The sequence below is a fragment of the Muntiacus reevesi genome, chromosome 3 (genome assembly GCF_963930625.1).
Source record: "Muntiacus reevesi chromosome 3, mMunRee1.1, whole genome shotgun sequence".
NCBI classification, from domain to species: domain Eukaryota; kingdom Metazoa; phylum Chordata; class Mammalia; order Artiodactyla; family Cervidae; genus Muntiacus; species Muntiacus reevesi.
The window spans coordinates 207,874,969-207,901,683 of NC_089251.1; the positions used below are offsets into that span (position 1 = coordinate 207,874,969).

Below are 26,715 nucleotides of genomic sequence, written 5' to 3' on the forward strand. Positions count from 1 at the left end.
GTAGACTTGCTGCCGGCTTCCATCTTTAGAATTGGTCCTTAAGGTGACTAGACTGCCAGTATCCCTCACTGCCTTGCTGTATCTCATGAGACGATAGGTGACCTGTTTTGACATATAACAGGGCAGGAAGCTAAGCCCCTGGGACGTGCAGTAACTGAGTAACTTCTTCAAAGTTACTGGGAAGCCTGGCACACAGCTGTTGGCTCCCTAACGGAGAGAGATGCCCTTTTCACGCAACAGCTGACGACAGGTTCTGGGCTGTGGACTACTTCTGCACGGTGTGGTAGTAAACCTTTGCCGGGTTTGAGCATTAGAATCTAAGTCAGTCATCAAACAAGAACAAAAGAAAGAGGGAGGGAGGGGGAAAGAGGAGGAGAGGAGGAGGGAGAGGGGAAGGCGGGCAAGAAGGAAAGAAGGCAGGAAGGGGAGAGGGAGAAAGAAAAGAGGCTGTATATTCAGATCTTTTAATTTCAGGAATATGTAAGGGAAGCAGGTTTCCTTTTCCGAGTTCAAAGCAAACTGTGTTTTGTTTTCATAGTGCGTTTCATTTTTCACTTGGGAGAGAAAACCCAGCTTTGAAGCTTCTCTGTTTAAACTCATTAGGAAAACCATCAATGATGGAGGCTTTCATGAGATCATAGCGGGAGGAATTAGTGCCGTGGGAGAGCTGGATCAATCCTCAAATGTTTCATCTATGGAGATGGGAGGTCAGCCCTGGCTGCTTGTTCAGCTAGAAAGTTAACATAAACAAATACTTTACTTATGGAGAGTCCAAGGGACTAAAGACATCTGCTATCCACCCTCCGAAGACCTCCTCAGAAGTCTGCTGTGCCTGCACATGAAAGGGATGGCTGCATCTCGAGAACTTAGGTGAACAAGCGAATTGGCAAAGTGTTCTGCCTTGGAGAAAAAGGTGTTCTTTCAGGATCCCACTGGGAAAGAGGCAGTGATACTGACATTCACCACACAGAATCTTTCCCCACATAATTCATACCTTCATTGAGGTTGACATAGAAACCTTTTTAGCAGGGCCAATGTTAATGTACGAGGATATCTTTTTTGATATCTGAATCTTTTTTATTAAGTTTTTTAACCTGTTGCGGTCTCCTTGGCAAAGTTAAAATATGGTGATTTTTTACATTTCTGTTCTCTGCTCTTGGAGTGGATTCCATAACCGTCTCAAAATGGATTTGAGAGTGAGAAAGTAAGGGCTGCAGGTGGGATGTTCAAAAGGGAGAGGATACGAGAGAATGAGTAAGAAAGAAAGATAGGAGCAGACAGGGGCACTAGAAGATTGACAGACATCACTGGTGCTCTGAACAAAGATGTTCTGGGGTGAAAAAAGTTAGAAAACACCTTTGTGCCTACATATAACACATGTTAAGCATTTATGACCTGAACAGTTACAAACAAGGAGGATGCACATTTTCACTTCTTCTCACAAGAATTAGGATTGTGTGCAAATATATATATAGGAAAACATTTATATATATACATATACATATATATGCCATGTGTGTGCACTTTAAATAAAAGAATCCAGGTATAAAGGGACTGGGATAAAATACTGCTTGGCAAAACTGACCCTTCCGTCCTGCCAAGCTCACTGTAGCCTGTCATTTTCAATCTTAGTGAAATTAAGCAGAGAACACAGGCCATGGTTAGCTTGCTACTTCTTTCTGCCAAGAGTGGATGGGTGTTTCAGAGACCCCCAGATCCTCCCTTGCTATCCCGTCTGTAGTGCATGAGAAAATAATCTAAGGCATGAAGCCATCCTCGCCCAATTTAATGAGCAACTAACTAATCCAAAAGGAAAATAGTCATTGCTTATACAGCCATAATGTAGATGCAACATGGCATATAAATCAGTAACTCATGTATCGCAAAACAGACAAATAGATTAATGCCTGTTGCAAAGGACGGGTGAAGAGATCGATTAGGTTACTGATTCCGACCATGAACTTTCTCTCAATATACTGCATTTAACTTTTAAATAAGGTTTAGGAGAACCTGTAACATTTTGCTCACTGACAGAGCTATATTTTATGAAGGGCAGAAATTGGCTAGTCTATAAAAATTAAATTATGCCCCTTTCACTGTATCTAGTCAAGAGGAAAAACTCTAATTACAAGATTGCACTGTCAAACAAATGCAAATTCACATTCTTTATACTCTGGTTTCAAAATTCATGGGCGGGGGGCTTCTATTCTGAAGTGAAAATCAATATTTGAAATATTTTGTGGAGTGCAGTGATAAGCCAGAGCAAGAGAAGTGTCATTATCAAGGGTGGAGCGGTAAGTAGACACACTAACTCATTAAGTGCAGAGCTGGAGAGAACAAGTCATTTATTATGCAAACATTTAAATATCAATTAGTAAGGACAATGAAAGGAGCCTTCCCCTCCCCATAACCCACGCCTTATTTCTCCATAAATGACCAAGGGGAAAAAAAGCAGAAAACTCTCTCAGCCCCCCATAGGAATGCCACTCTGGGGAATGCTGCTGCTGCTAAGTCGCTTCAGTCGTGGCCGACTCTGTGCGACCCCATAGACGGCAGCCCACCAGGTTCCTCTGTCCCCTGGATTCTCCAGGCAAGAACACTGGAGTGGGTTGCCATTTCCTTCTCCGCTCTGGGGAATAGGTAAAGGTTAATTTTAAAAGTACTTCACACTTGAAAATTCAATGTACCTGCCTGAAAATTCATAAGAGCTGAGTTTGCAGACTTAATCCAGAAAGGACTATCTGAAGGATTGGGCATATTGCACTGCTGGTATTTTTTTTTTTTTTTTTTTCAAAAAGAGTGCCTTTCATTCCTACTTAAAATCAAACTTGCTTGGTGCATTAAAATCTTAGTCCATTTAAAACCCTGCTTTTTCACTACCTATGGAAAAAGCCATAGCACTCAGACTACAAATCCTGAGTTCGTTTTCCTGTTCTTGCAAAATCCATTTGTGGTTCGTCCACTCAACCCAGTTCACTAAGCCTATTAGGTGAACTTGATGGGCATGAGAATTGTCTAAGTCTTTAGCAATTTGCTTGAATTATCTTTGCAGGCAACCCTGGAGACGTATTTTACCGTGTAAGGGGTTGGCCTGGGATGTTACTGAGCAGATGCCTCTAAGTAACAACTCACTGACAGACATGGACCAGACATCTAATTTCCCCGACTCTTGTTTCATTCCTCTAATACACAAAAAGGTCGGTCCAGACCAGCAGCTCTCAATTCAGGGGCTGATCCCTGGCCAGCTCTATCACAGACTTTCCCAAAGTGGCCTCTCCAAGGAGAGGCCCAGATGTGAATCTGAACAAAACTCTCAGATTCTGAAGCACACCAGTAACTATAAATCAACCCCTTATGGTTTACTTATAATCTTTATGCAAATGTAGATTAATTTTTGTGTATGAGCTACGAAAGTTGGTGAACTCTCATTAAAGGAGAAATTTGGGAGGTTGTTGTAACAGATGGAAAGAAGATTGCTAGATCCCCCTTTTATGATTTTTCTAATAGATAAGTCAATGTAATTTTTTAAAACCAAAACAACAAGAACACTTTCAGTTCCAAAGCACTGAAATTCTTGAAATGACATGTATCACTGATTCAGCAGAAACAATTTTGACTTCAACACCATTGAACAGCGGGGGAGAAGCTGACCCTGCGGTGGAATGAAACGCCCCTGGGGAGCAGCCTGGGAAACAGAAGACTAAGAGGACTCTCAGATGTCAGGTGATATCCCCACATAAGGCACAAAAAAAGAACCTGGGGCATGCAGACTACAACAGAAATCAGCTGTTGCTACACTGATGAGGACACCAAGCTGTGTTCGCTTATCAATCAGAGTTTTCAGCTTGGCTCTCTTGCCCTGCCGACAAGGGTCGAGTTAATCACCACTGAAATAGATGGTCTCTAATACCACATGATGAAAATGGAAACGCCTTAGACATTTCAGTCCACCCCCTCTCCGGTACCCACCCCACCTTCAACTTCAAACACAGTGATGTGTGTCTGGCTGATTTCTATTGAATTCAGGATACTCCGTGAGCAGAGCTTGCATCCTTCTCCTAAACCGGTTCCTTTGAGCCCACCAACAAGGTCTGTGTCTCACACCTCACAGCTGAGTCTGCCTTATATCTCTTGTGTCTGTCACTCTCCAGCCTGTGACACGTGGCCAGAGGAACCCGGTTTGAAGATACCCAGCGCCCATTCTGATCGAGCTGATAGCAGCTTCAGGTCAGGCATGGGGGAGAAGCTAGGCCTTATCATGCCAGGGATACCTTTCTAAAAAAACAAAAACAAAGCAAAACATAACACAACGCGGGGTGGACGAGAGAGGGAAGCCAGATGAAAACCTGAACACTTGAAAATTCCATTTTCAGAGTGCATCTCAAGTACACTTTCAAAAAGCAAGAACTATCTCTCAGAAAGCCACCTCTTCTGACTGCAATTTGGTTCATAGCTTTTCCTCTCCTCGTGACAATCACGTCCCAGGTGATGAAACATGATCCCCAGGTAAAGCAGTGACCTGGAGGATGAAGAGGAAGTTCCATATCCCCATTTCTGTCTGCCTCTAAACTACTGCCTGGAAGAAAGCTACAGATATTTGAGAGTTGCAATAAAGTGTTCAGAGTGATTCTGATGAAAATCGCAGCAGTTCCTCTGGTGGAACGGTAGTCCGTTTTTGCTCAGATTAAATTCTCAGGATGAAATACAAGCAGACAAGAAACATCTCACCAGAATCACCATGTCAATCTTAGCTAAAGGCCCATCACTAAGTTTTGTTTGGCTTTTTTAACAGCCTGCATCTCATGTAACCAAACAATGCATGTTGCTTTCTTTGAGAAGTTATTTTTGAGAGTAATTATGTTTCTGATTTCCTAGAAGAATGATTCTGGTGGAAAGAATCCACACCTAGACTGATCATAATCTAAACAAACAGCCTTGAAAATCACACACACACCCCACCTCACAGCACAGTGACCAGCGAGTGCCTTCCCACGTAACTAAGTGGCAAGCTACAGGTGCAGCCAGACCCTTCCCTGAGAAGAAAACCACATTTACCAAGTTGTTTTTCCCAAAATGCTGGCTTTAAAACTTGAGCCTTTGCATTAATCTGCTACCGGATTAAAGGACTCACTTAACCCTTCCAGGCCCTTCATCAGGCTCTGTGGGTAGTGCAGTCCAGTCAGCTAAACAGAAGCTGGGCTTGGGTTCACTGAATATTATTCATCTATCATTTCAACATCTTTAAAATGATAAAGTCTATATTCGTCAGTTTGACCTTGGAAATGAAACCCTAGTTCACCAATTTCCCCAAAGTTCCAGTTGTACTTTACGGGGAGATTTGGCCTTCTGAAAAAACTCCTGGGAGGGGCCGGCAGCTCCTGCTCAGTGAGAAAACTGCAGGAAACGAGGGAGGTTTGTGGCTGCAAGACCCACCTCCCCTTCCTTCTCCACCTGGCCGATGCCCAGGCCCTCTGTCAGCCTGCCAGCAGCTAAGCCTGTGGGACTGGAAACTACATTCCTTTGAAAGATCTTGGCCATTTGTGCCTGGAATTTGATGCATTAGTTCTAAAATTAAATAAAGATCCTGTAGTGTTCTTCAAAGAAATATGGCGTGGCTCTCTGACAAAACACATTTTTCAAGTGCTGACCTCTGGGAACTTCAACTAGCTTCATATTTCAGGCTGACACTGCTCACAGGCTACTGTCTAGTTGCCCAAGAAGGGCTGATTATCCATATATTTTCCAGTCTCCCGATCAGCTTTTAGCAGAGGAAGGTGAGGGGAGTAAATAAAAAGAGGAGAGCCATTCATTTAAATGCACAGCCCCTTCCCAGTTCCTTGGGGAGAAGCCCTGGTAATTAACTCTAATGAGATTAAAGTAACTTGGAACTCTCCATCTTCCCAGCATTGTAAAAGTAAATCCGCGACAAACCAGTGTGTGCATGATATCAAAGTCAATCTTTTCCTGTAATGCAATGGCCCCTGACTTCCACTGAGGCCCAGGCTGGAGAGGGGAGGAGGAGGGGGCTGCCAGCGTCTTACCTGCGCTTTGCTCCATCACTTCTTTCTGACACATGTCTTGAACGTTCACCGTGCAATTCACGATGAACTCGGGGGACGAGCAGTCGTTATTCAGCTGGAATTCTTCACACTGGTAACACTGAATTTGCAAGGCAAAGCCTGTGGGACAGACACAGTCGGGTTCAGACCCAGCCTCACAGAGACCACCCGGGAACCCACCGTCCTCCCACTGGCCCCAGCCAGCGTCGCTGCCGCGCTCGCGCCTGGGGCTCCCAGAAAGGCGGCTGCGGCTGAAGCCAGTAGAGGGCGGCGTGGCTGCCGAAGGTCCTGCGGGATAAAGTGCAATTTTGCTCGCGACCCTTAGACCCTCGCTCCAGAAACAAAGAGCCTATCCGACACCACACCTGGCCATTCCGCACGGAAGCTGGAAGGAGGAACATGGAGCGGAGTAGCTCCAGAGACTTGCGTCAGCTCCAGTCTACGCCGAAGATTTGCCTAATTGTTAATCGGTTACAAATGAGTTAATTGCTATTTTGGCACCAGTCGCGATTGCCTTTGCAGACGCCTTTTCGGTTTTCTTTGATTTTTGGCGTCTGCATTCCAGCGCTGTGATTCGCAGGCTCCCTACGCTGAAGCTCTGGAGGAAGTGCCGCTGCGCCCCGAGTCCCCCATCTTTCTTCGGGACTGTTCCCCCGAAGTAGCAGGGGTGGACGCGGCGTGGGAACGTGTAACCCCGGCCGCTTTCTGCCCCACTTTCGCGGCTCCGTTTAGCTAGGGCTCCGGCTCGGGGTCCCAGCTCTGCAGAGCAGGGTTGGAAGTCGGTCTCTGGAGGGAAGGAGTCAGACGTTTCGCTCCTCTCTCCGCTCCAGCCTGACTGCTCCGCTTGCATCTACGAGCTGTCTTCCAGACCCAATTCCCCCGGCTCCCAGGCAGACGAACCGCGGACCCGGCGCAACCCCTCCCAGCCCCCCAGCGGTCGCGCTCCGAGCGCAGCAACCCAACCCGGGCGCGCCCCGGTCACCGGCTGCCCCGCGTGCGGCTCACCTGTCGGCGGCGCCACTCCCACGGGTTGCTAGAGACGCCCGACTACTTGGCGGGTTCGCGGTCTGTCGCCCCAGTTCCCTAACCGAGACCCCACGCTGCTCGGACCATCCCTCCTTCCTAGCTTCTTTCTACCGCGCAGTCCAACCATCTGCAGCCAGAGTCCCACCAATCCGCCGCTCCCGCCTCTCCTGCAGCGCGGGATTTGGAGACCTTCCCATCTAGCGCCTCTGAGCACCCCTCGCTGCAGCCAAACTCCCGCTGGGCAAACCCGGAGCAGCACAGGACCGGAGGTGGGCGCCCAGAGAGGCAAAGGGGCCGGCGGGTGGATGGGGTGTGCGCGCCTGGCCGCACAGCTGGCCGCTTCGTCTTCTTACCTTGAAGCAAGAACAATCCGCAAAAAGTTGCTGCGACGCCGAGGACCCACATCCTCCCGGAGCCGCGGGGCCGGGAGCGAGCAAGCGCATCAGAAGCTGCGACCGCGGCGGAGGCTGTCCGGGCCGCAGCGGCGGTGGCTGCCGAGGCTGCTGGGGCCCGCTCTGCTGCCGCCGAGGCGACCGCCGCCGCCGAGAGGAGCCGCAGGTGCCGCCGGCGGCGCCCGCATCGCCCGAGCCGGGGCTCCGGGCTGAGGGTCGCCGCTGCTCTGACTCGAGCTCCCTGGCGGAGCGCGGCGTCTCCGGAGTTGGCCACGGAGAATGAAGGAACTACGGGCGATCCCGAGCACCCAAAAAAGTCTCCTGTCTTCTCCCCACCTCCCACTCCGGGCACCACGTGACGGCTGCCGAGTTGGGGTGGGGGTGGTGAGCGGGGAAGGCTGGGACAGTCTTTTCACGTCCCACCCCCTTCCGCTCGCCCTCTGCTCCCGCCTCCGCGCGTCCCCGGGCCTGGGACGCCTAGAGGGGTAGAGAGAGCGCGTAGTTTTCCGAGGCCCGGAGGCTGGAGATCAGGGAACAGCGGGAGGAGGGCGCAGCAGGTGCCGCGGGGATCCGCCGGGCGCAGGCTGCAGGACCTGGGAGGTGAGGTCGCAAGACTGCGTGCCCGTGGCCCTCTGCTTGCGCGGGGCCCCCGGGGCTGGCAGGCTCCGCCGCCGCAGGGTCTCTCCGGCCTGCGGGACTGGGGCTGCGGGGCCCGAGGGGCGGGGCGCGCTCCAGTGCGTCTGGCAAAGTTGCACACCTGTAGGCCCTTTACAGTGTCCCATGCTGCCGCGCCTTCTCTTCCTTCTAGAAGCCCCTCGGTCGTTACCGGGATTGGATTCAACTGCGGCGGGGTGGGCTGGGTGTGGTGGGGTCCGTGACCAGCTCCGCGCGCTCTGCACTGGGTTTATCTGCCGCGCACACCGCTGAAGGGTGCGGTGACACCGCCCTCGTAGCCTAGCCCAGGAGAGGGCCACCCCGGGGAAACCTAGATGAGCTCCCACTAGAAAGCAAAGCGGGGTGAAGACGGGACTTGCTCTACTCCATCCCGTTTCTCGAAAAGACCGGGCAGCTGCCTCTGACTTCGCTCCTAGCCACGGGTAATTAGCATATACACCCGCGTCCTCGCGTGTACCTTGCCTCCCCAGCCCAGGACCCGGTTGCTGGCTGAATCCCGCACGTCGATTCCTCCTTTCTCGACCGAGCGACCCACCTGCAGTGCCCGCGGGACTTCATTTGCCGTCCTGCCCGCCGAGCCCTGCAGCAGGTGGCACGGGAGCCCGCCGGCCCGCCGGGAGCGCCTCGGAGCCCCCGCCCCCAATCCCGATCGCTGGCTCCTCCGAGTCCCTAGGGAGCATCCACTTCTGTGAAAAGGGCTTCATAAGCTCTGTCCCTCTAACCCTCGGGCCTCCTCGAGGAGGAAGCTCTCTCAGGCCGAGATGCTGACCATTTATTTGCCTGTCCTGCCAGCAGAGCGGGTCTGGAAATGCGCTTAAACGACTTTCTTGTAATTCCTCTGCAGAGATCGTTCCCTATCTGCCTCGGCCCCCTCTCTCCCTTTGCTCACCTCTTCCTCTCATTTCTAGTTGGTTAACACCTCAGGCAGATAAAACTGCTTTGACCATTACTGGCTAGCTTGCAGACTCCAATCTTACTACTGGCTGAATTACTCTTTCTGGAACTATAAGGCATTTGCTTATTAGTCTGTTTCTTCTGGGAACTCGTAGCTAGAGCGTGTGTGAGATTTAAACAACTAATTGGCTCAAAGGGTCCTTGAATAAGGTTTTTTAAGCTTTCAGTGCGTGCCATTGTGATATGACGTTTATTTAGCAATGAAACAAAAAGAATCTTAAAAAGTTTGAAAGACACAATTTTAAGACAACAAAATTCAAATGTAACAAATTGCACAAATTAACCGAATAACACTGATCATACAATACTCTTTAAAGAAACAAGTGTGTACTAAAGTATCCATAGATCCTAAAAATATTTGTTATGCCTAGTTTACAAGCTCCTGTACAAAAGCAATTATAAATAGTTCACATCTAGAAAAAATACACAGTAACCTTTAAAATAGAATTTATCCTTATATATAAACAGCCTTTGTAGAAAAAAAGGATATTAAAAGTAAGCATTTTTCATAGCACCAATCATCTTATTTTTTACAAAGTGAACATTGCAAATAGGAATCTGCTTTTATTTATAGATTGATCAGATTTTAATCAAAAGAGCAGGAAGATAAAAATCAACAAATAATGTTGAGAATCACAGAGAACCACTAAGTAGAAGCGGGTGTAAGGAAATGATTAGAGGGAAAATAGAACTACATCATTTCTGATACATATCACTTCTGATCGGTGTCGCACTTGAGTTCCTTTACAGTTTTCAATAGAAGCTGGATAACACTTCTTGCTAGAACCTCAATCTTTCTGTCAACAACTTGGAATTTGCACTAGAATTAAAGTTTCTATCAAACTGAGATTATGAGAGGGAGATGACAAGAGCCCTCTGTTTTTCTGGCAGGCCCTGTTTTTGTTTTACAGAGTGTACCCACAATCTGAGGACTAAGACAGTGACCTAAACAAAAACTTGATTTGGAATTTTTAAAAAATATATTATCAACTTCTAAGACTTAGGACATCATTTCAAGAGCATGGCGCTGATTCAATTTATTGCTGGCTTTTTTTTTTTTTTTTTTACTACAAATATAATTTCTTTTTCAAGAAAATTTACAACTTCTGTACAAGTATTCAAAAAAAAGTGCAAAATTAAGACTTCTGAATCCTGGGTGTGTTTACTTTTAATCCTTGTGGAACACAACAAATAGAATCGATCTCTATTGCCCTGTCAGGGAAGTAAGCTCAGTGGGCTGCTGGCTCCGAGTCTGACGGCGTAGGCTCTGGTACTGCGATCGTTCATGTGTTGTCATCTCTACCTGCCCGGCTCCTCCCACCCCTGTTCCTTAAGTGCTCCATTTCCAGCTCACTTTATACATCGTTTGAACCCTGACTTGCACAAGAAGAGAAGCTATCATATAAAGAATCACTCAAAGATTCCAGGTGGTCCACCCCAGGCCTATCGGAGCTACTCAAAGAGGCCTCTTCAGTTTTCTCTTTTTCTTCCTTTTGTCCTTCAACCTTGTTCAGAGAGTTCTTCTCCTTTCCTAATAAGATCACAGTATTGCCGTTATATTTATTGAATGACTCCAGGGAAATTTTGCATAATCTGTTCTCAGGATCTTCTCTTGTTTCTTCAACTTGTTTCAATTTCTGCAATAAAAAGAGGAAAATATTAGAAACATATTTCTTTGCAAAATCAAGTTATTCTAGCCAATATTCAATTATTGGCGGTATAAAGCACAATTTAAAAGGATAGAAGGAACCTACAAGTCTTTTAACAAATCTTCTAGTATAATTTAATGTAATAATAAAACCAATTTTACGGATAAATCAAGACTTTAATCATTTTACTGAGATAAATAGGTCCCAATTTGCAAATCATTTAAGTGCCACTTAATTTCATTTTAAATGGATCCATCTGAAATTTGTTCAGGTAAAGTGTCTTCTTTTTCTTAAAGTTTCAAACGCCTTTCTTTTCCTAAATATTTAGTTGTCCTATGTCTAAATATGGATAGGGATTGAGTTGCAACCAGAAATGACAGTTCTATGTTTAAAAAAAAAAGGGCATACAATCCTTTAAATTGCCACACAATTTAAGTACACGTTAAATTTGTCAGAAGCATTGTCACGTGTGTATTTTGTCTGCTCACAAGTCTTATGCTATTGGAAAGAGATCTTGGGTCTGAGGGGATAGATTCTTCAAGGCCCAAGGGCTTAAAAATCATACTAACAGTTCTGCACCCCAGTAACCTCTCCTCCAGGAGGTTCTAGTAAAACCGATTTAAACAGGGGTACTTATAGGCTGGTAGTCTCTGGGACTTCATAAAACAGTGCAGTCATATTTGATAATTATTGTAGGTGAACTCTGTAAACGTGAACATATTCAGTTGCTTAAGTAGTTCCTGAGGTCCAAGGTGACCAGAGGCATAGATACGAAAACTGACAAATGTGGAAGTGTTAAAGCCATGACCACATCTCTCGTCTCCTTTTCCTCTTTCAGGCAAAAATTCCATCGAAACGCAAGGAGGACACAGGAACAGGCCTTAGAGATAATAACAGTAGCTACCATTTATTAAGCATCCACCATGTAAGAGACACTGACAGTACTTTATCTGTTAAGCCTTTCCCTCCGCCCCCCAACAAACCTGTAAGTTACAACTCTTTGCGACTCCACAGACTGTAGCCCACCAGGCTCCTCATCCATGGAATTCTCCAGGCAAGAATCCTGGAGTGGGTAGCCATTCCCTCTCCAGGAGGCCTTCCCGGACCCAGGGACCAAACCTGCATCTCCTGCATTGCCTACAGGTCCTTTACTGTCTGAGCCCCCAGGGAAGCCGGCAAGATACACATCTCCACTTTACTGAGGAGGAAAACAAGGCTCGGATTGGCAGGGTTACCTGCCCAAGGTGGCTCAGCAAGTGATGGAAAAAAAGATTTGAATTCCTGTCTGGCAGCCTCCCATGCTCTTGTAATAAAGGACAAGGTGTCCGGTATGGGTTTTTTGTTGTTGTTGTCATTTTGCCACCCAAATACGCCAGACCATCTCAATTGCTCCTGTCAGAGACCCTAACAAGGCAGTTCTACTCCCCACCCCTCCCCCACCCCTACCTATGATGGATGTCAAAGGTACAACGAGGAAACTGTATTTGGATCTGGGGAAAAGCGGACACAGTCAAAGCCTGTGAATTCTCACGTGCTAAATATTTAATTTGTTGTTGTTGTTGCACAGTTGATCAGTTGTGTCTGACTCTTCTGCACCCCACGGACTGTAGCCCACCAGCTCCTCGTCCATGGACTTCTCCAGGTAAGAACACTGGAGTGGGCTGCTATTTCTTTCTCCAGGGGCTCTTCCTGACCCAGGGATCAAACCTGTGTCACTTAGCATTGGCAGGCAATTCTTTACCACTGAGCCTCCTGGGAAGTCCGTTAAGATTTAATAGAAAGAGAAAAGAAAAGGACACAGGAGTGGATGACTCTGGTGTCCCTAGACCAGGCTCAGACAGCATCTGTCTCTCCGCTGTGGGAAATGGTGTAATTCAGTGGGAATATTTGAAAATCATCCTTGAAGTGGTGTTTATTTCATTATACTATTAACATAGGAGCACTGTTCACAGAGTTAATTTTCAATGAAATGGCTACCTTGAGACCAGAGATGGGCTGACGAAGAGATTCCTAGGTGATTACAGAAAAGTGGCCCCATAATTAGGAACAACTTTCATGCAGCAGCCTGTTTTCATGCTGTGCCAATTTTAAGCATTCTTTTAAAAGCAATTATAAAGTACAATGTGAAAAATACATGGAGGGGGTAGAAAAACTTTGCTTATACTCAATATAGGTAAATAGAGGGCAGTCAATGTAATTTCCTCCTCACCTGAATATCTTCTCCCTTTTTTCTTTATTCAAGAACCACAGTTCTTTTTCTTGCCTATTTCTGGTCATTGTGGATCTCAAATTCATTCAATAAACACTACAGAAGCTATCATGAGGCAGGTGGAAGCTTTTGGTGCTGAGGATACGTAGATGAATAAAATTGCAGGCTTCCATGGTGGCTCAGACAGTAAAGAATCTACCTGCAATGCAGGAGACCCAGGTTTGAGCCCTGGGTTGAGAAGATCCCCTGGAGAAGGACACAGAAACCCACTCCAGTATTCTTGCCTGAAAATCCCATGGACAGAGGAGCCTGTACAGACCATGAGATCACAAAAGAGTCAGACACAGCTTACTGACTAAACAAGAAGGAAAGGATTATTTACATGAAAACACCCACTGTTAATGGGACAAAAACGGTGCATCTTGTTTTCTAAACGTTTCCCACTTGTAGGTTTGGGTCTTTCAATTAATTATGACAAAAGCCTACGCTGGCCAAGGAGGCAATGGAAATAAAGGAATGGCCCACTATAAAATCACATGCCTTCTCGGCCTTCCATTTGTTTTCACACTTTTGATGAGGGGTGGGTACCCAATATTCTGGACTGTAAGAACATCATCAGTGCAAGAGTGACAGAGGGACACTGACATTCGACCTTGGTGCTGGGGGGCTGCAGGGGCTGGTGAGGACTGTGGTCAGCTCAAGAGTAGTGCCTCAGCTAAAGGCGGGAGCAGCTGCTCAGATCTAGCTCATTGGTGCTGTGCAGAAACATGAGTCCAGGTTGGGTCCAGATCTTTGATTTTAAAGTTAAGGGCACAATATTTGCTTGTATTTAAAGTTCTCAAATTTTAATTATCTGCTTAGATTAAGAAAAAAACAAAACAACAAACCCCCCACTGCATATGTCAAGTAGTAATCTTTGCAGTGTTTGAACTCCCGAGCTAGTGACTTTGTTTTATAGGTAATAGCTGACCCCCTCACACTCCTTCTCTCACAACCTAAAAGTCTAGCCCGATGCTAATCATCAGCAGATTCTCGATGGAGAACGGAAGATGGATTCAGCTCTCTCTAGCATCAGCAGAGTTTCAGCTGTTGGCTTTGGTTTCTCCAGTGGTCCTGCCAGCTAAGAATAAAAACAGTGAAGTAGCTTACTTTCCTTCCTTGAATTAGAAGTATACCCAGCTAGCCTCAACATTGTCTTGTCAGATCTCAGGTATGTTCATTTTGAAGTCACAAAACATTTAAATTTAAAACATAAGGAGGGATTGAGGTCCAATAGGACTGTGCTTAGGATGGATCTGTTGAATGGTAACAAAATAGTGAAACAGAACAGGACCCTTTGGTCCAAACTCCCCTCCCTCCTCCATCTGTCTTTTGTCTGTAGAAAAATTTTAGCCAAAGGATAAGTTTAATTAAAGAAGTGAGAAAATACAGAAACAAAGGAAAACAATCAAACAAAACCATAATAGTTTAGTCAGTAAGCAAAGTTAAAGCCCTTTAGTTCTTTCTCAAGGGCTATAGATAATATTCTGAGCCATATGATACCGCCATGTCTGAACTGTCTTATAGACACTGAAAATGCTATTTGGTGGAAGAAGTTAACTGCATGATGACTAGACTCTAGCCAGGACATAAATTGGCTTCAAAAAATGGGAACAAACTGACCCTGGAACTGAAGACTGACTGTACATAAAACAACCAAGATGATGCTTATAAGACCATCCCATGACCAATTTCAAAATGCCTGTCAGAGCTGCCTGTGTTGATTCTGCATGTAGCCCCCTCCCTCTGCCTATAAATGCTCTAGCCCACCGATGGTCTGGGGGGTGGGGGAGTGGGACGGAGTTGGCCTATGGACAGGAGTCTGCCACAGCCACCCCCCTCATCCTCCGTAGGCTGCTGGTCTCCAAAATAAAGCAAGCTATCCTTTCCACCAGCCTTGCCTCTTTATTGGCTTTAGAGCAGTGGGCAGCTGGACTTCCATTTTGGTAACAATAGTGCACATCCGTTGGTAACAAATGCATGTGAAGGTGCTTTGAAAACTAATCATGGTAATAACAGTATTTAATTAAGTGTCCCTGATCCTGCAAAGATTGAAGGCAGGAGGAGAAGGGGATGACAGAGTGTGAGATGGCTGGATGGTATCATCTCACCAAATCAATGGACCTGAGTTTGAGCAGGCTCCGGGAGATGAAGGACAGGGGGGTCTGGCATGCTGCAGTCCACGGGGTCGCAAAGAGTGGGGCACAACTGAGTGACTGAACAACAACAGCAACAACAATTAAGTGCCTGCTCTGCACAGACGCTTGGCTAAGCACATTGCATGGGTTATCTGTTTTCATCCTCCCATCAGTATTATGGCGTAAGGTATTGTTCTCCCCGTTTACAAGCAATCGAGGCTAGAGAAAGTAACTTGTTTAAGGTTATGGAGCAATACCTGGTGGGATCTGGATTTGGACCCAGGCAGTCTGCCTGCAGAGTCCAATCTCTTAACATCTATCCTGGAAAAGAACTTCACATCTATCAGCCCATATTACCTTTAAAGGGAGCATCTGAAATAAGAATCATATTAATAACAAACCGAGTAAAGATTCCTGATGAAGACGGCATGGGTTCCACATAACACTGTCATTTCCCTTGTATAGTGTCCATCATAGAAATTACGATAAAATTAATATACTGCACTTGCCACCTATAGGTGGCGACAGCTGTACGGTTCACTTTTTGGTGGGGCTTTTCACTGTACTTGGGAACAAAAAGTTGGGCTAAAAAGGGTGAGACTATATTTTCAAGTTTAAAATAGCTTTGCTTATTCCTAAATATTTTCCTATCTTTTGTGTAACGACATTATTAACATTCAAGCACAAAGTAGACAGTGTCATATTCTCCAGAAATCCCCTGGTAATTATCCCTTAACTAATTTGATTCCTTTTAGTCAAATAATCAATCAAATCAATTATTAGGTGAATAATCATGTGGTCCTGATTCTCAGAGAGAGTTTCATAGAAGAGGGGGCTCTTGGAATGCTTTTGAAGTATACTAAGTAAGAAGGAGGGCATTCCAAGAAGTTTCCATTTCATGTGCCCCCACCACATCTGTAGCTATTCCATTGTCTCTCTTGGGTCTAGCAGTTGCCCAGATAATCTGTCTCTTGCCTTTTTAGATTCTGTAATGGACAGAATCACTTAAAACACAGAAACATAGAGCTATGCCTATCCCAAGGGGTTCAAAGAATTCCATGGACAGAGGGGTCGCAAAAAGTCGAACATGACTGAATGATGAGCACTGCCGTGGGCTATAAATAATGAGTAGCTTTTATTTCTAAAGAGCTTTCCCATCTATGATCTCACTTTGCTCTTACATCAGCCTGGAAGGGGAGGGAGGCTGGTGTCAGCTGTATTTTACATGGAGTATTTACGGAAACTGTGGTTCATACAAATTCAAATACAGGTGAAATTAGACCTGGAAACTTGGTTTCCTGATTTTCAAAACGGAAACACATATCATCCCGCCTGCCGCCCCAACAGTCAACAATAATCATGAAGTAGAGAGTCTGCCTAAAACCAACAACCTGAACATAAGGAAGAATAAAATAGAAAGTGGTATGTCCCCTTTCATAAGGAAAAGAGGGGAGAATATATAAGGTGATACAGAAAAACTGGAGTAAATATATGTATGATGAGATCAGCCTCAGAGAGAGACATGTTATCCGTGTACAGTCAGAAACTCAGCCCACAGCCAAGGAGAAATAAGTAGCAAATTCGTGAAATAGCACAATGGATTAGTGTTCTATGATGAAGGCTACTGTTTTATTATTTCAAGTAAGTTTCCATCTGTTGATTATATATTGAAAATATTGGTTAGTATGTCTACTATAAAGTGTCAAGAGGAAATTCAGCTCTATTTGTGGAATTTAAACACAGCATCATTCCTCAGTTGGGCACTAATATTTGCCAAGAGAACTAGAGTTTTTTGCACAAATTAAACAGTACCTTTCTCAACAGATTTCTTATTTCTCTATTGCCATAATGATTCACTGACAATCAGTTCAACAAGACATAGGGTAAGAAAATAATAGCTACATATAGAAAGTATTTTTACAATATGTTTTACTATGTGCCAGGTAGTGGGTTTACTGCAGTGCATGAATTATCTCATTTAATTCTTACACCGACCCTATGAGACAGTACTATTTTCATCTGCTTTAAACACCTGGGGAAACAGAGAGTAGAGAGGTTGAAATATTTAGCCACATACACATGGCTAATAAAAGGGAGTCAGGACTCAAGCAGCAAAGGCCTGACCACAGAACTTGGGGGGGGCTCTGTGTGGAACTTGGGTTACCACCACAAGGCTGGGTATTTGGAAACCAGTGTTCATATCCCGGCATTGTATTAAATAGCTGTGTGGCCCCGTTGAACCTTAGTTTCTTTAAAAAATTTATAAAGGATCTTCCCAGTCTATAAAACTCCAAGACTCTGAAGTATTCTTAATTGTGCATCTTCTATGCATCCATTATTGGAATTTCAGGTAATAAAATAAATAATTCTCTTCCCCACCTTTAGTTCTGAATGAACTGAAGAAAGAGACCAAAAAAAAAAAAAAAAAAAAAAAAGCTGATGGAAGGTGAAAACATTAGCTTTATTATTGAGAAAGCCTCTAAGGAGAAAGAGGTTTTATCTTTAGAGAAGTGAGTTTCTTAGCAGTGGTCCTAGCAGTAGACGAACTTAGTAACTGGTAGTCCTGGGCTGGGGGCAAGTGACTTCTTCTAAAACCTACAGCATGAAGGGAACAAATTATTACGTGTGCTTCTAACAGCCAGCATGGCTTGAGAGGGAGGATGCAGACAGCAGGAGGTGGACTTAAGCTTTCCCATTCCCTTCCTAAACTTGCTATTTTTTTTTTAATTGAAATATAGTTAATTTACAGTGTGGGATTAGTTTCAAGTGTATGGCCAAGTGACTTTTATATATATATATATATATACATTTTATATATCTATTCTTTTTCAGATTCTTTTCTCATATAGGTTATTACAGACTATTGAGTAGAGTTCCCCAGGCTATCTATCCTGGTTGTTAATCTATTTTATGAGGAGGGCATGGCAACTCACTTCAGTATTCTTGCCTGAAGAACTCTATGGACAGAGGAGCCTGGCAGGCTACAGTTCATAGGGTTGCAAAGAGTCAGACACAACTGAAGCAACTTAGCAAAAAAAAGCAAAAAAGTTTATTTTATATATACAAGTGTGCATCTGTTAATTTGTTATTTAAACAAGCTATTCCTCCTTCTCCTGAGGAGAATGGACTGAATGGAGGAGGTTAGAGACATTAGAAATGTTATCCTGGAGAACTCCTGCCACATGGAAAGAAACACCTTCCCAAAATGGGGAAGAAGTGTCACCGCCATGGTCCCACCATCACCCCACATTTCTCATTATGTGTGATGATGCAGATTTTAACTAAAGAATCATATGTGCGCTGGGGCCAAGAAGATGAAAAATTTGGAGACTGCAGAGAGTTGGTTTGGGCAGAGAGCATTTTTCATGAGTGAAGCAGTAGGAGGGAGGAGATTTAGCAGATGTGATAAACAGGTGATGGATCAAACAGAGAAGACAGCTGGCTAATCCTGAGCTTCGAGTTGAAGTGGAAGGTGTGATTTCCCCTATCCCTTTCCTGATGAGCAAATCTTGGGCCCTAGGAAGATGATTATGTGTTACATCCCTGTAGGAATGGGGAGGAGGTACTTTAATACTGGGTCTCTTAGTTGAAGATTTGTGCATATTCAAAGTCTCTGTTAAGTGATGTTTGCTGGGGGCAGGCCAGCCTCAAGGGAAACCTTGCAGCTGAAGTCATTTTTCTCAGAGGCACAGTTAATCTCTTCTTTAATACCACCTCTTTCTGTATTCCTGGTAGAGCTGCTTTCTGAATGAGAGGTAAAAATAGACAGTGACCTGGTGAACATGGAGGACCCTCCAGACTCTTCTTGAGAGTTGTGGTGGTGACCCGGTTAACCTGGTCAAACTCCAACTTGGGATAATTACTTTCTCTCGGTGTTCAGTTCCCTCTATTACCTCAACCGGACACATTACTCTTTGCTTGCCCTTCTGAAAAGTTAATGTGCCGGATCAGTATTAGAGAACCATTCTCTCTCTCCACCCACCCACACACCAGGAGATATGATTCAGCACTTGGGGGCACTCTTTCCTTACTGGGGTCCTGAAGAGTCTTCAGTATCTCCAGGGCAAACTGGTTTTATTAGGTGAAAGAGTAATTTTCGGCTGAGATGTGCTTTTGTGAGTATAGTATTAACTGTATCACTGTTCTTTATCATGATCAATGACTTCCAGCGACCTCTGTTAGAACCCCTGAACTCAGAGAGGAAAAATGAGCTTACTTTTTTTTTGGGGGGGGGGGGAAGCAAGCAGAGAGACGTGCAATAGGAAGCTTAGTTAGCGTTGTTAGAAAAGAATATATCTTGTGGAAAAGAAAAGAACTCAGCTTGGAGATAAACAGTGGCTGCCAAGGCCTTTTAGAGACCAGATCAAAAGGATGGAAAGAAAGTGAAGTTATTTCATCAAAGAGACGGGAAATGTTCCCACACATGGAAAATGGGGAAGATGTGGGATCAGGTCCCTCAGTACGAAGAGAAAAAAAGGAATATAGAGAAAATCACAAACTTTGTCTATGGCAGAGAAAGGCATCTGGGAAAAGGAAAGGCATATAATCACAAGTTTGGGCAAAATGATTATATCAACATGCAAAGGACACATTTGTGATTTCTCTAACATTAGTGCCCTGACTTGAAATGCCCATTTGAAACCTTGAAGTTTTTGAATTTTGTTTTCTAGGAGGTGGGTGGATCCACAAATTTAATTTAAAATACAGGTTAATCACCTGAATTAATATATCAGATTTGATCACTATTGGTCAGTTTCTCAAAAAGTGAAATTTGCCCTGTTTCATAGTGACTTCTTGAGAGTTGGGAAATAAGCCAGCTCATTGATAGCAGTTTGTGTACTTAACTAAACAGAACATTCTTAGCCATGTTGTTAAATTTATTTTTCTTCTTCCAGGACAATACTATTAACTAAAATGTTTATTTAGGAATGAGAATTGAGCAGGTTCTGGGTTGGAACTTCTGAATCTGTTTAACTTAGTGTCAGGTTAATGATTCCAGCCGATGAGAGAGAGGGCATCAAACCTCTGGCCTTTCATTTATAGGCACCATTATGGATAAAAATAAATTTATATGCTACTCACTTGCCTTAGACTTTTTTGATTAGACTTTTTTCTCTGACTAACCTTTCCATCATTTTAGGTCTTAAACAGTATACCTATTTGTCCAGTGAGCTGGGCCATGACTGGCTTAGATGTCAGTGTATTTGTAAAGAGCCCATGAACTTTGTCAGAGGAAACACAGCATGAAGGCACCAGTTGTGTATTCCAGAAGAATGATGCTATGTTTTTACCTTGGAGTAACAGACTTTGAGATACTCTTTCAAGAAAAAAAACACAAAAACCCACTTTTTTCGGGGGGTGGGAATCAGATGAACATTAAAAAAAGGTTATACTATTTTTTTCTTCATGGATGTTCTCCTTCCAAAGAAACATCTCCAAAACCACCATCATCACAGACATCATAAAAATGTACCTGAAAGTGCTGAGTTTTTATTATGAAGTATTAGAAGGACTGATGCTGACGCTCAAGCTCCAATACTCCAGTCACCTGATGCAAAGAGCAGGCTCATTGGAAGAGACCCTGACGCTGGGAAAGACTGAGGGCAGGAGGAGAAGGGGGCAACAGAGGATGAGATGGTTGGATGGCATCACCGACTCAATGGACATGAACTTGGGCAAACTCCGGGAGAGAGTGAGGGACAGGGGAGTCAGTCGTGCTGCAGTCTGTGGGGTCGCAAAGAGTCGGAGACAACTTGGCGACTGAACAACAACCAAAATGCTATGAGGGTTAAAACCAGGGGAAAACATTCTGCATTTTGCATTACTCATTAGCCTACAAATAACTAGGCAACCTGGAAGTATTTCTAACACAAGTTGGTAGAGCATCTGGGAGTCACAGTGCACTGTGGCACACAATCTATCTAGGTGGTTTGCAATAGCCATGGAATCCTGAGCACTAAGGGTCACCCGGAGACAGACTGATACTTGTGGATGGAGGAGTGTTACCTTCACTCAGGTTTAAGCTATTCATCTCCCAGTGCAATTTCTATTTCAGTTCTAGGGCCCGTCAGCCTTTGCTTTAGATAAAGCTATTTCCCAAGGATGTTTGACATAGCGAATCCTGAGTGTCAGAGCAACTCAGAATCAGTAGCAGTTTACTGATCCTTCTTCTCAAGAGAAGATTTCTTGGAGTTGTTCTAAAGACTTAGAAACATTAAGCTGTACATTGTGTTGCACACCATTGTAAGATGTTCTTATTCCTCATTACCCAGGAAGCACCAGGGGTTCTAAAATGGAAGGATGTGTTAGGTGGGAGAATGCCAACGGGAATCCACATTTGATCCAGGTTCCATCCTTTGCTCTGCCACAGCATGGTAGTGATAATCCCTGTGTCAACTCTGGACCTGGATTTACTAAATATTTAAGTAGGGATTATGCTGCTCCTGCAACATCATTTATTCATTCAAGAGACATTTGTTGAGCAACTTTCATGTACTGGGTAGTACTCTAAATACTGGAGATGTCAGAGGTGCATGAGGCAAAGTTACCGTTCACATGGAAGGAGAATGCTAAAGATCTTTTAATATGATGTCAACAGAGAACAAAACTTCAGACATATTAGGAGCTGAATCCCTGAGAACTGTGTGACTAGGCTAACCAGCCTAATATTTGGTCTTATGGGCTTCCCTGGCTCAGACAGTAAAGAATCTGCCTGCAATGTGGGAGACCCAGGTTCGATCCCTGGGTCAGGAAGATCCCCTGGAGAAGGAAATGGCAACCTATTCCAGTATTCCTGCCTAGATAATTCCATGGACAGAGGAGCCTGGAAGGCTACAGTCCATGGGGTTGCAAAGAGTTGGACATAACTGAGTGACTAACACTGATTTTGTCTGATAATGGCATTTAGAACACAAATATCCTGACAAACTCAAAGTTCTGACTGTATCCCTTTACCCTAATCCTAATTTTTAAATAATTCCTTAACTTGCTTATCTTCTTTTGATCTTTTTCCATTTTTAGTCTTTAAGATCATTCAAGCCAATGTTTTCCAGAGGTTTATTAATAACTATTTACATTCACCTTTCTTAATCTTTCTGGGTCTAGTTATCCTCTAGATTAACAAGCTTAAGTTGGATTTTTTTCTCTTTTTCTCTAATTCCATATCATTTTTAATACTATGGTATGGGCCTAAGAGAAGTAGAAGATATTAAGAAGCGGTGGCAAGAATACACAAAAGAAGTGTACAAAAAAGATCTCCACGACCCAAATAATCACAATGGTGTGATCACTCACCTAGAGCCGTACACCCTGGAATGTGAAGTCAAGTGGGCCTTAGGAAGCATCACTATGAACAAAGCAAGAGCAGGTGATGGAATTCCAGTTGAGCTATTTCAAATCCTGAAAGATGATGCTGTGAAAGTGCTGCACTCAATATGCCAGCAAATTTGGAAAACTCAGCCGTGGCCACAGGACTAGAAAAGGTCAGTTTTCATTCCAATCCCCAAAAAAGGCAATCCCAAAGAATGCTCAAACTACTGCACAGTTGCACTCATCTCACACGCTAGTAAGATAATGCTCCAAGTTCCCCAAACCAGGCTTCAGCAATACGTGAACCATGAACTTCCAGATGTGCAAGCTGGTTTTAGGAAAGGCAGAGGAACCAGAGATCAAATTGCCAACATCTGCTGGATCATCAAAAAAGCAAGAGAGTTCCAGAAAAACATCTATCTCTGCTTTATTGACTATGCCAAAGCCTTTGACTGTGTGGATCACAATAAACTGTGGAAAATTCTGAAAGAGATGGGAATACCAGACCACCTGACCTGCCTCTTGAGAAACCTGTATGCAGGTCAGGAAGCAACAGTTAAGAATTGGACATGGAACAATAGACTGGTTCCAAATAGGAAAAGGAGTATGTTAAGGCTGTATATTGTCACCTTGCTCAGTTAACTTATATGCAGAGTACATCATGAGAAACACTGGGCTGGAAGAAGCACAAGATGGAATCAAGATTGCCGGGAGAAATATCAATAACCTCAGATATACAGATGACACCACCCTTATGGCAGAAAGTGAAGAGGAACTAAAAAGCCTCTTGATGAAAGTGAAAGAGGAGAGTGAAAAAGTTGACTTAAAGCTCAACATTCAGAAAACAAAGATGATGGCATCTGGTCCCATCACCTCATGAGAAATAGATGGGGAAACAGTGTCAGACTTTATTTTTGGGGGCTCCAAAATCACTGCAGATGGTGATTGCAGCCATGAAATTAAAAAAACACTTACTCCTTGGAAGGAAAGTTATGACCAACCTAGACAGCATATTAAAAAGCAGAGACATTACTTTGCCAACAAAGGCCCGTCGAGTCAAGGCTATGGTTTTTCCAGTGGTCATGTATGGATGTGAGAGTTGGACTGTAAAGAAAGCTGAGTGCTGAAAAATTGATGCTTTTGAACTGTGGTGTTGGAGAAGACTCTTGAGAGTCCCTTGGACTGCAAGGAGATCCAACCAGTCCATCCTAAAGGAGATCAGTCCTGGGTGTTCATTGGAAGGACTGATGCTGAAGTTGAAACTCCAATACTTTGGCCACCTCATGTGAAGAGATGACTCAGAAAAGACCCTGATGCTGGGAGGGATTGGGGGCAGGAGGAGAAGGGGATGACAGAGGATGAGATGGTTGAATGGCATCACCGACTCGATGGATATCAGTTTGAGTAAACTCAAGGAGTTGGTGATGGACAGGGAAGCCTGGTGTGCTGCAATTCATGGGGTCACAAAGAGTTGGACACGACTGAGAAACTGAACTGAACTGAACATTTTATAACTTGATCCTTTCCTCTCTTTTTTATTCACATCTGTTGGTTTTGTTTCTACAATACCTTGTCCACAGGGGTCTTTCCATGAATTCCTGGCCTAAGTGGTCAAATTACCCATTTCCATCTTGAACTTATATTCATTCTATTATATAGTTTCTTTTCATATCCATGTCCTGCTTCTCAATTGGATGACATACTTCTGGAAGCCAGGCATTAAATTTGTTTCTTCTTTCATCTGAATCTGACCCAATATTTTACATGTTGGAGTTGCTATTGATTGCATATCAATGAAAAAAGTCACTATCAGGTCTATTTTCAATACATAATTCCGTTTCAGAGCTCATAGACTTGTCTCAGTTTTCATAATGTCTACTTTTCCATGATGAATATACATGTAAAATAAGATCATTTCTGATGTTCACCTGGGCTGTGAAAGCCACACCTCTTTCCAGTCCCGGACACACTAGCAGAAACACTGTTGTTGTTTAGTCACTAAATCATGTCTGACTCTTTTGTGACCTCATTGACTGTAGCCCATCAGGCTCCTATGTCCATGAAATTTTCCAGGAAAGAATACTGGAGTGGATTGCCATTTCCTTCTCCAGGGTATCTACCTGATTCAGGGATCAGATCTGAGTTTCCTACACTGACAAGCGAGTTCTCTACCAATCCCAGAAACATGGTTTCTGGGATTCTAGGATAGCCTCATAAAAATCAGGATGGCCCTTAGATTAAGGGATGGCTGACTACCATCTGCTTTGGCAAAAGCAATTTCCCTTCTCTGGCAAGAGCAGAGACCAGTGGGCTTACATCCCTCGGCCACCCTGGTCGGGCAGCTCTGCTGAGCATCCTGGGCCTTCTTCTGTGCCTCTAGGTGGGCCTGGCCTGTGGCTGGGTGAAGCAGAAGTTGCCATCGCTTCCTGGAAATTCAGGAGCAAGAGCCGAGACCATAAGCTTGCATCTTGGGGTGCGATGTTATTGAAAAGATCAGGCCTGTGATAAATGGCACCAACGCTGACTCTACCCTTTTATTAAAGTGTGTCCTTCAGCCAGCAAGTGCAGTCTTTGCTGGCCTGAGTCAGTCCCAGAAAGCTGCTTAAATTCAGATTTCTATCTCCTGAAGACAGGGGAAGCTGGGTGATGCGTTTTGGTGCTTTTAAGTGAAAGTGTAAACAGGACAATGATGACATTCTTAGAGACATCAATAAGACTATCTGGGTGATAAACCCACAAATATTACTGAGCGTGTGAAATCAAGAAATGAAACTGTAAGGAGATTAAATTGCAGCCAACTTTGGACAACATTCCACTACCCTGCAGCATCCACATGCTTTTTTATTCTCTCCCTGCCACCAGTAATATATTCAATTGGCAAACTGACTCTTGCTTTATAAAAGGGATTCTCTTCATGAACCACCTAGGCTGGCTTAACCTTACAAGGCTTACATCACCGACCCACTACAATAAAAACAAACTTTATTTTTGTCTCACATGCCCAGAACAATGTAATGTTTAAATTAATGTAGAACTGAAAGGCGCCTTGCTCCAAGTGAAGTACGCCTGCCCACCACGGCTGTGTAAACACAACTCGATTGCTATGAGAATTAAAGATGGATCAACAAAAATCAATAGCTAATTGTGTAACCCAGGGTCTTTCATTTCAGATCTAATCTGGAAAGAAGGTCCAGGAGATGGCTGCTTTTGATTTTCTTAAGATATTATTTCAAGCCTTTCTGTCAGGCAAAGGAGCTCACAGGGTCTTTGCATCATTTCCATAAGTTATTTGGCTTATGAGTAGTCAAGGTCATATTGATTGCTTAGCTTCTCCAGTTTTCATTTTAAAAGTCAGTATCTTTATTAGTCAAGCTGCCTCATTCTGGGTATCTGGCTGGCAATGATGCCAAACAAACTTTATTTCAAAAATAACCCAACACAATAGGTGTCTTGGTACCAGACATGTTGTATAAGTTGGCTTATAAAACACCTTTTGGTCTATTTGATTACACTATCCTTTGCAGTTAAATAGCTACACAACCACCTCATCCCCCCATCAGCAAAATACACTATGCTCTGAAGATGCACAATATTATGTGTCACAGCAAGACATGTAAGGTCGAGTTGAGCCCGTATAGATGGGTATACTATCTGTTCTGACATTCCCAAAGGAACCAGAGGGAGGGGGAGATGTTTGAATAGAATGTAAAAAAACTTCTTCCAATCTCATTAGCTCCAACTGATGAGATGGGAAGGAGGGCAGGCAGGCCTCCTCTGCAAAGGGAATAGTATAATAGCATCCAGAAGACCATGGGGGTAACAGATGGACTGCCTTGACCCCAGTTATATTACAGCAGAGCTAAAAATGTAATGTTTGAACTCCTTTTCCCTTTAAAATGCAACCTTTCATATAATAAGTTAAGCTGTACTCTCTCTTACATGTTGTTAGAAGCCTTCATCCATTTTGGGGACTGAAGGCAAAATAATTCTTGAAATAATGAATCATTTTTCTTTTGCCAGCTTTTCCAGAAATCCCATGATTATTTTACTGTTGCAGACAATGACCTTCTCAAAGGAGGCCTATCAAACACTCAAGATAAATAATGAGAGGGTCTCTTTCTCCTGCCTCAAGGGGAAAAAAAAGGTGCAGAAAAGGAAAATGTTTGTGATAGCACTAAGATGTTCATCCTAGGATGGGCAGAAGCGTGCTTCAAGTGCAGAAGAGCAGCACGTGTATTTACGTGTGACCGGTAGCCTCCTCCAACA

At 44.1% G+C, this 26,715-nt stretch overlaps 2 protein-coding genes across 8 annotated transcripts in view; both read right to left on the minus strand.

The window, feature by feature from the left end:
* Positions 1-7,786, minus strand: part of LYPD1 (LY6/PLAUR domain containing 1) — a 55,199-nt gene extending 47,413 nt beyond the window's left edge. The window contains exons 1-3 of one of the 2 annotated variants that reach the window (XM_065931414.1): positions 7,596-7,786; positions 7,439-7,468; positions 6,042-6,179 (exon numbers count right to left, since the gene is read on the minus strand). In XM_065931414.1, the coding sequence (XP_065787486.1) occupies positions 6,042-6,179; positions 7,439-7,468; positions 7,596-7,665 (238 nt within the window). In that variant the 5' untranslated portion in view covers positions 7,666-7,786. Of the gene's footprint in view, positions 1-6,041; positions 6,180-7,438 lie in introns of both variants that reach the window. The other variant, XM_065931413.1, reaches the window with a different exon arrangement.
* A 1,498-nt stretch (positions 7,787-9,284) lies between these two features.
* NCKAP5 (NCK associated protein 5) overlaps positions 9,285-26,715 on the minus strand; it is a 1,099,478-nt gene continuing 1,082,047 nt past the window's right edge. For 5 of the 6 annotated variants that reach the window (XM_065931416.1, XM_065931421.1, XM_065931418.1 and 2 more), the window contains one exon: positions 9,285-10,743. In XM_065931416.1, coding sequence (XP_065787488.1) covers positions 10,462-10,743 — 282 coding nt within the window. In that variant the 3' untranslated portion in view covers positions 9,285-10,461. The remainder of the gene's footprint in view (positions 10,744-26,715) is intronic. The other variant, XM_065931420.1, reaches the window with a different exon arrangement.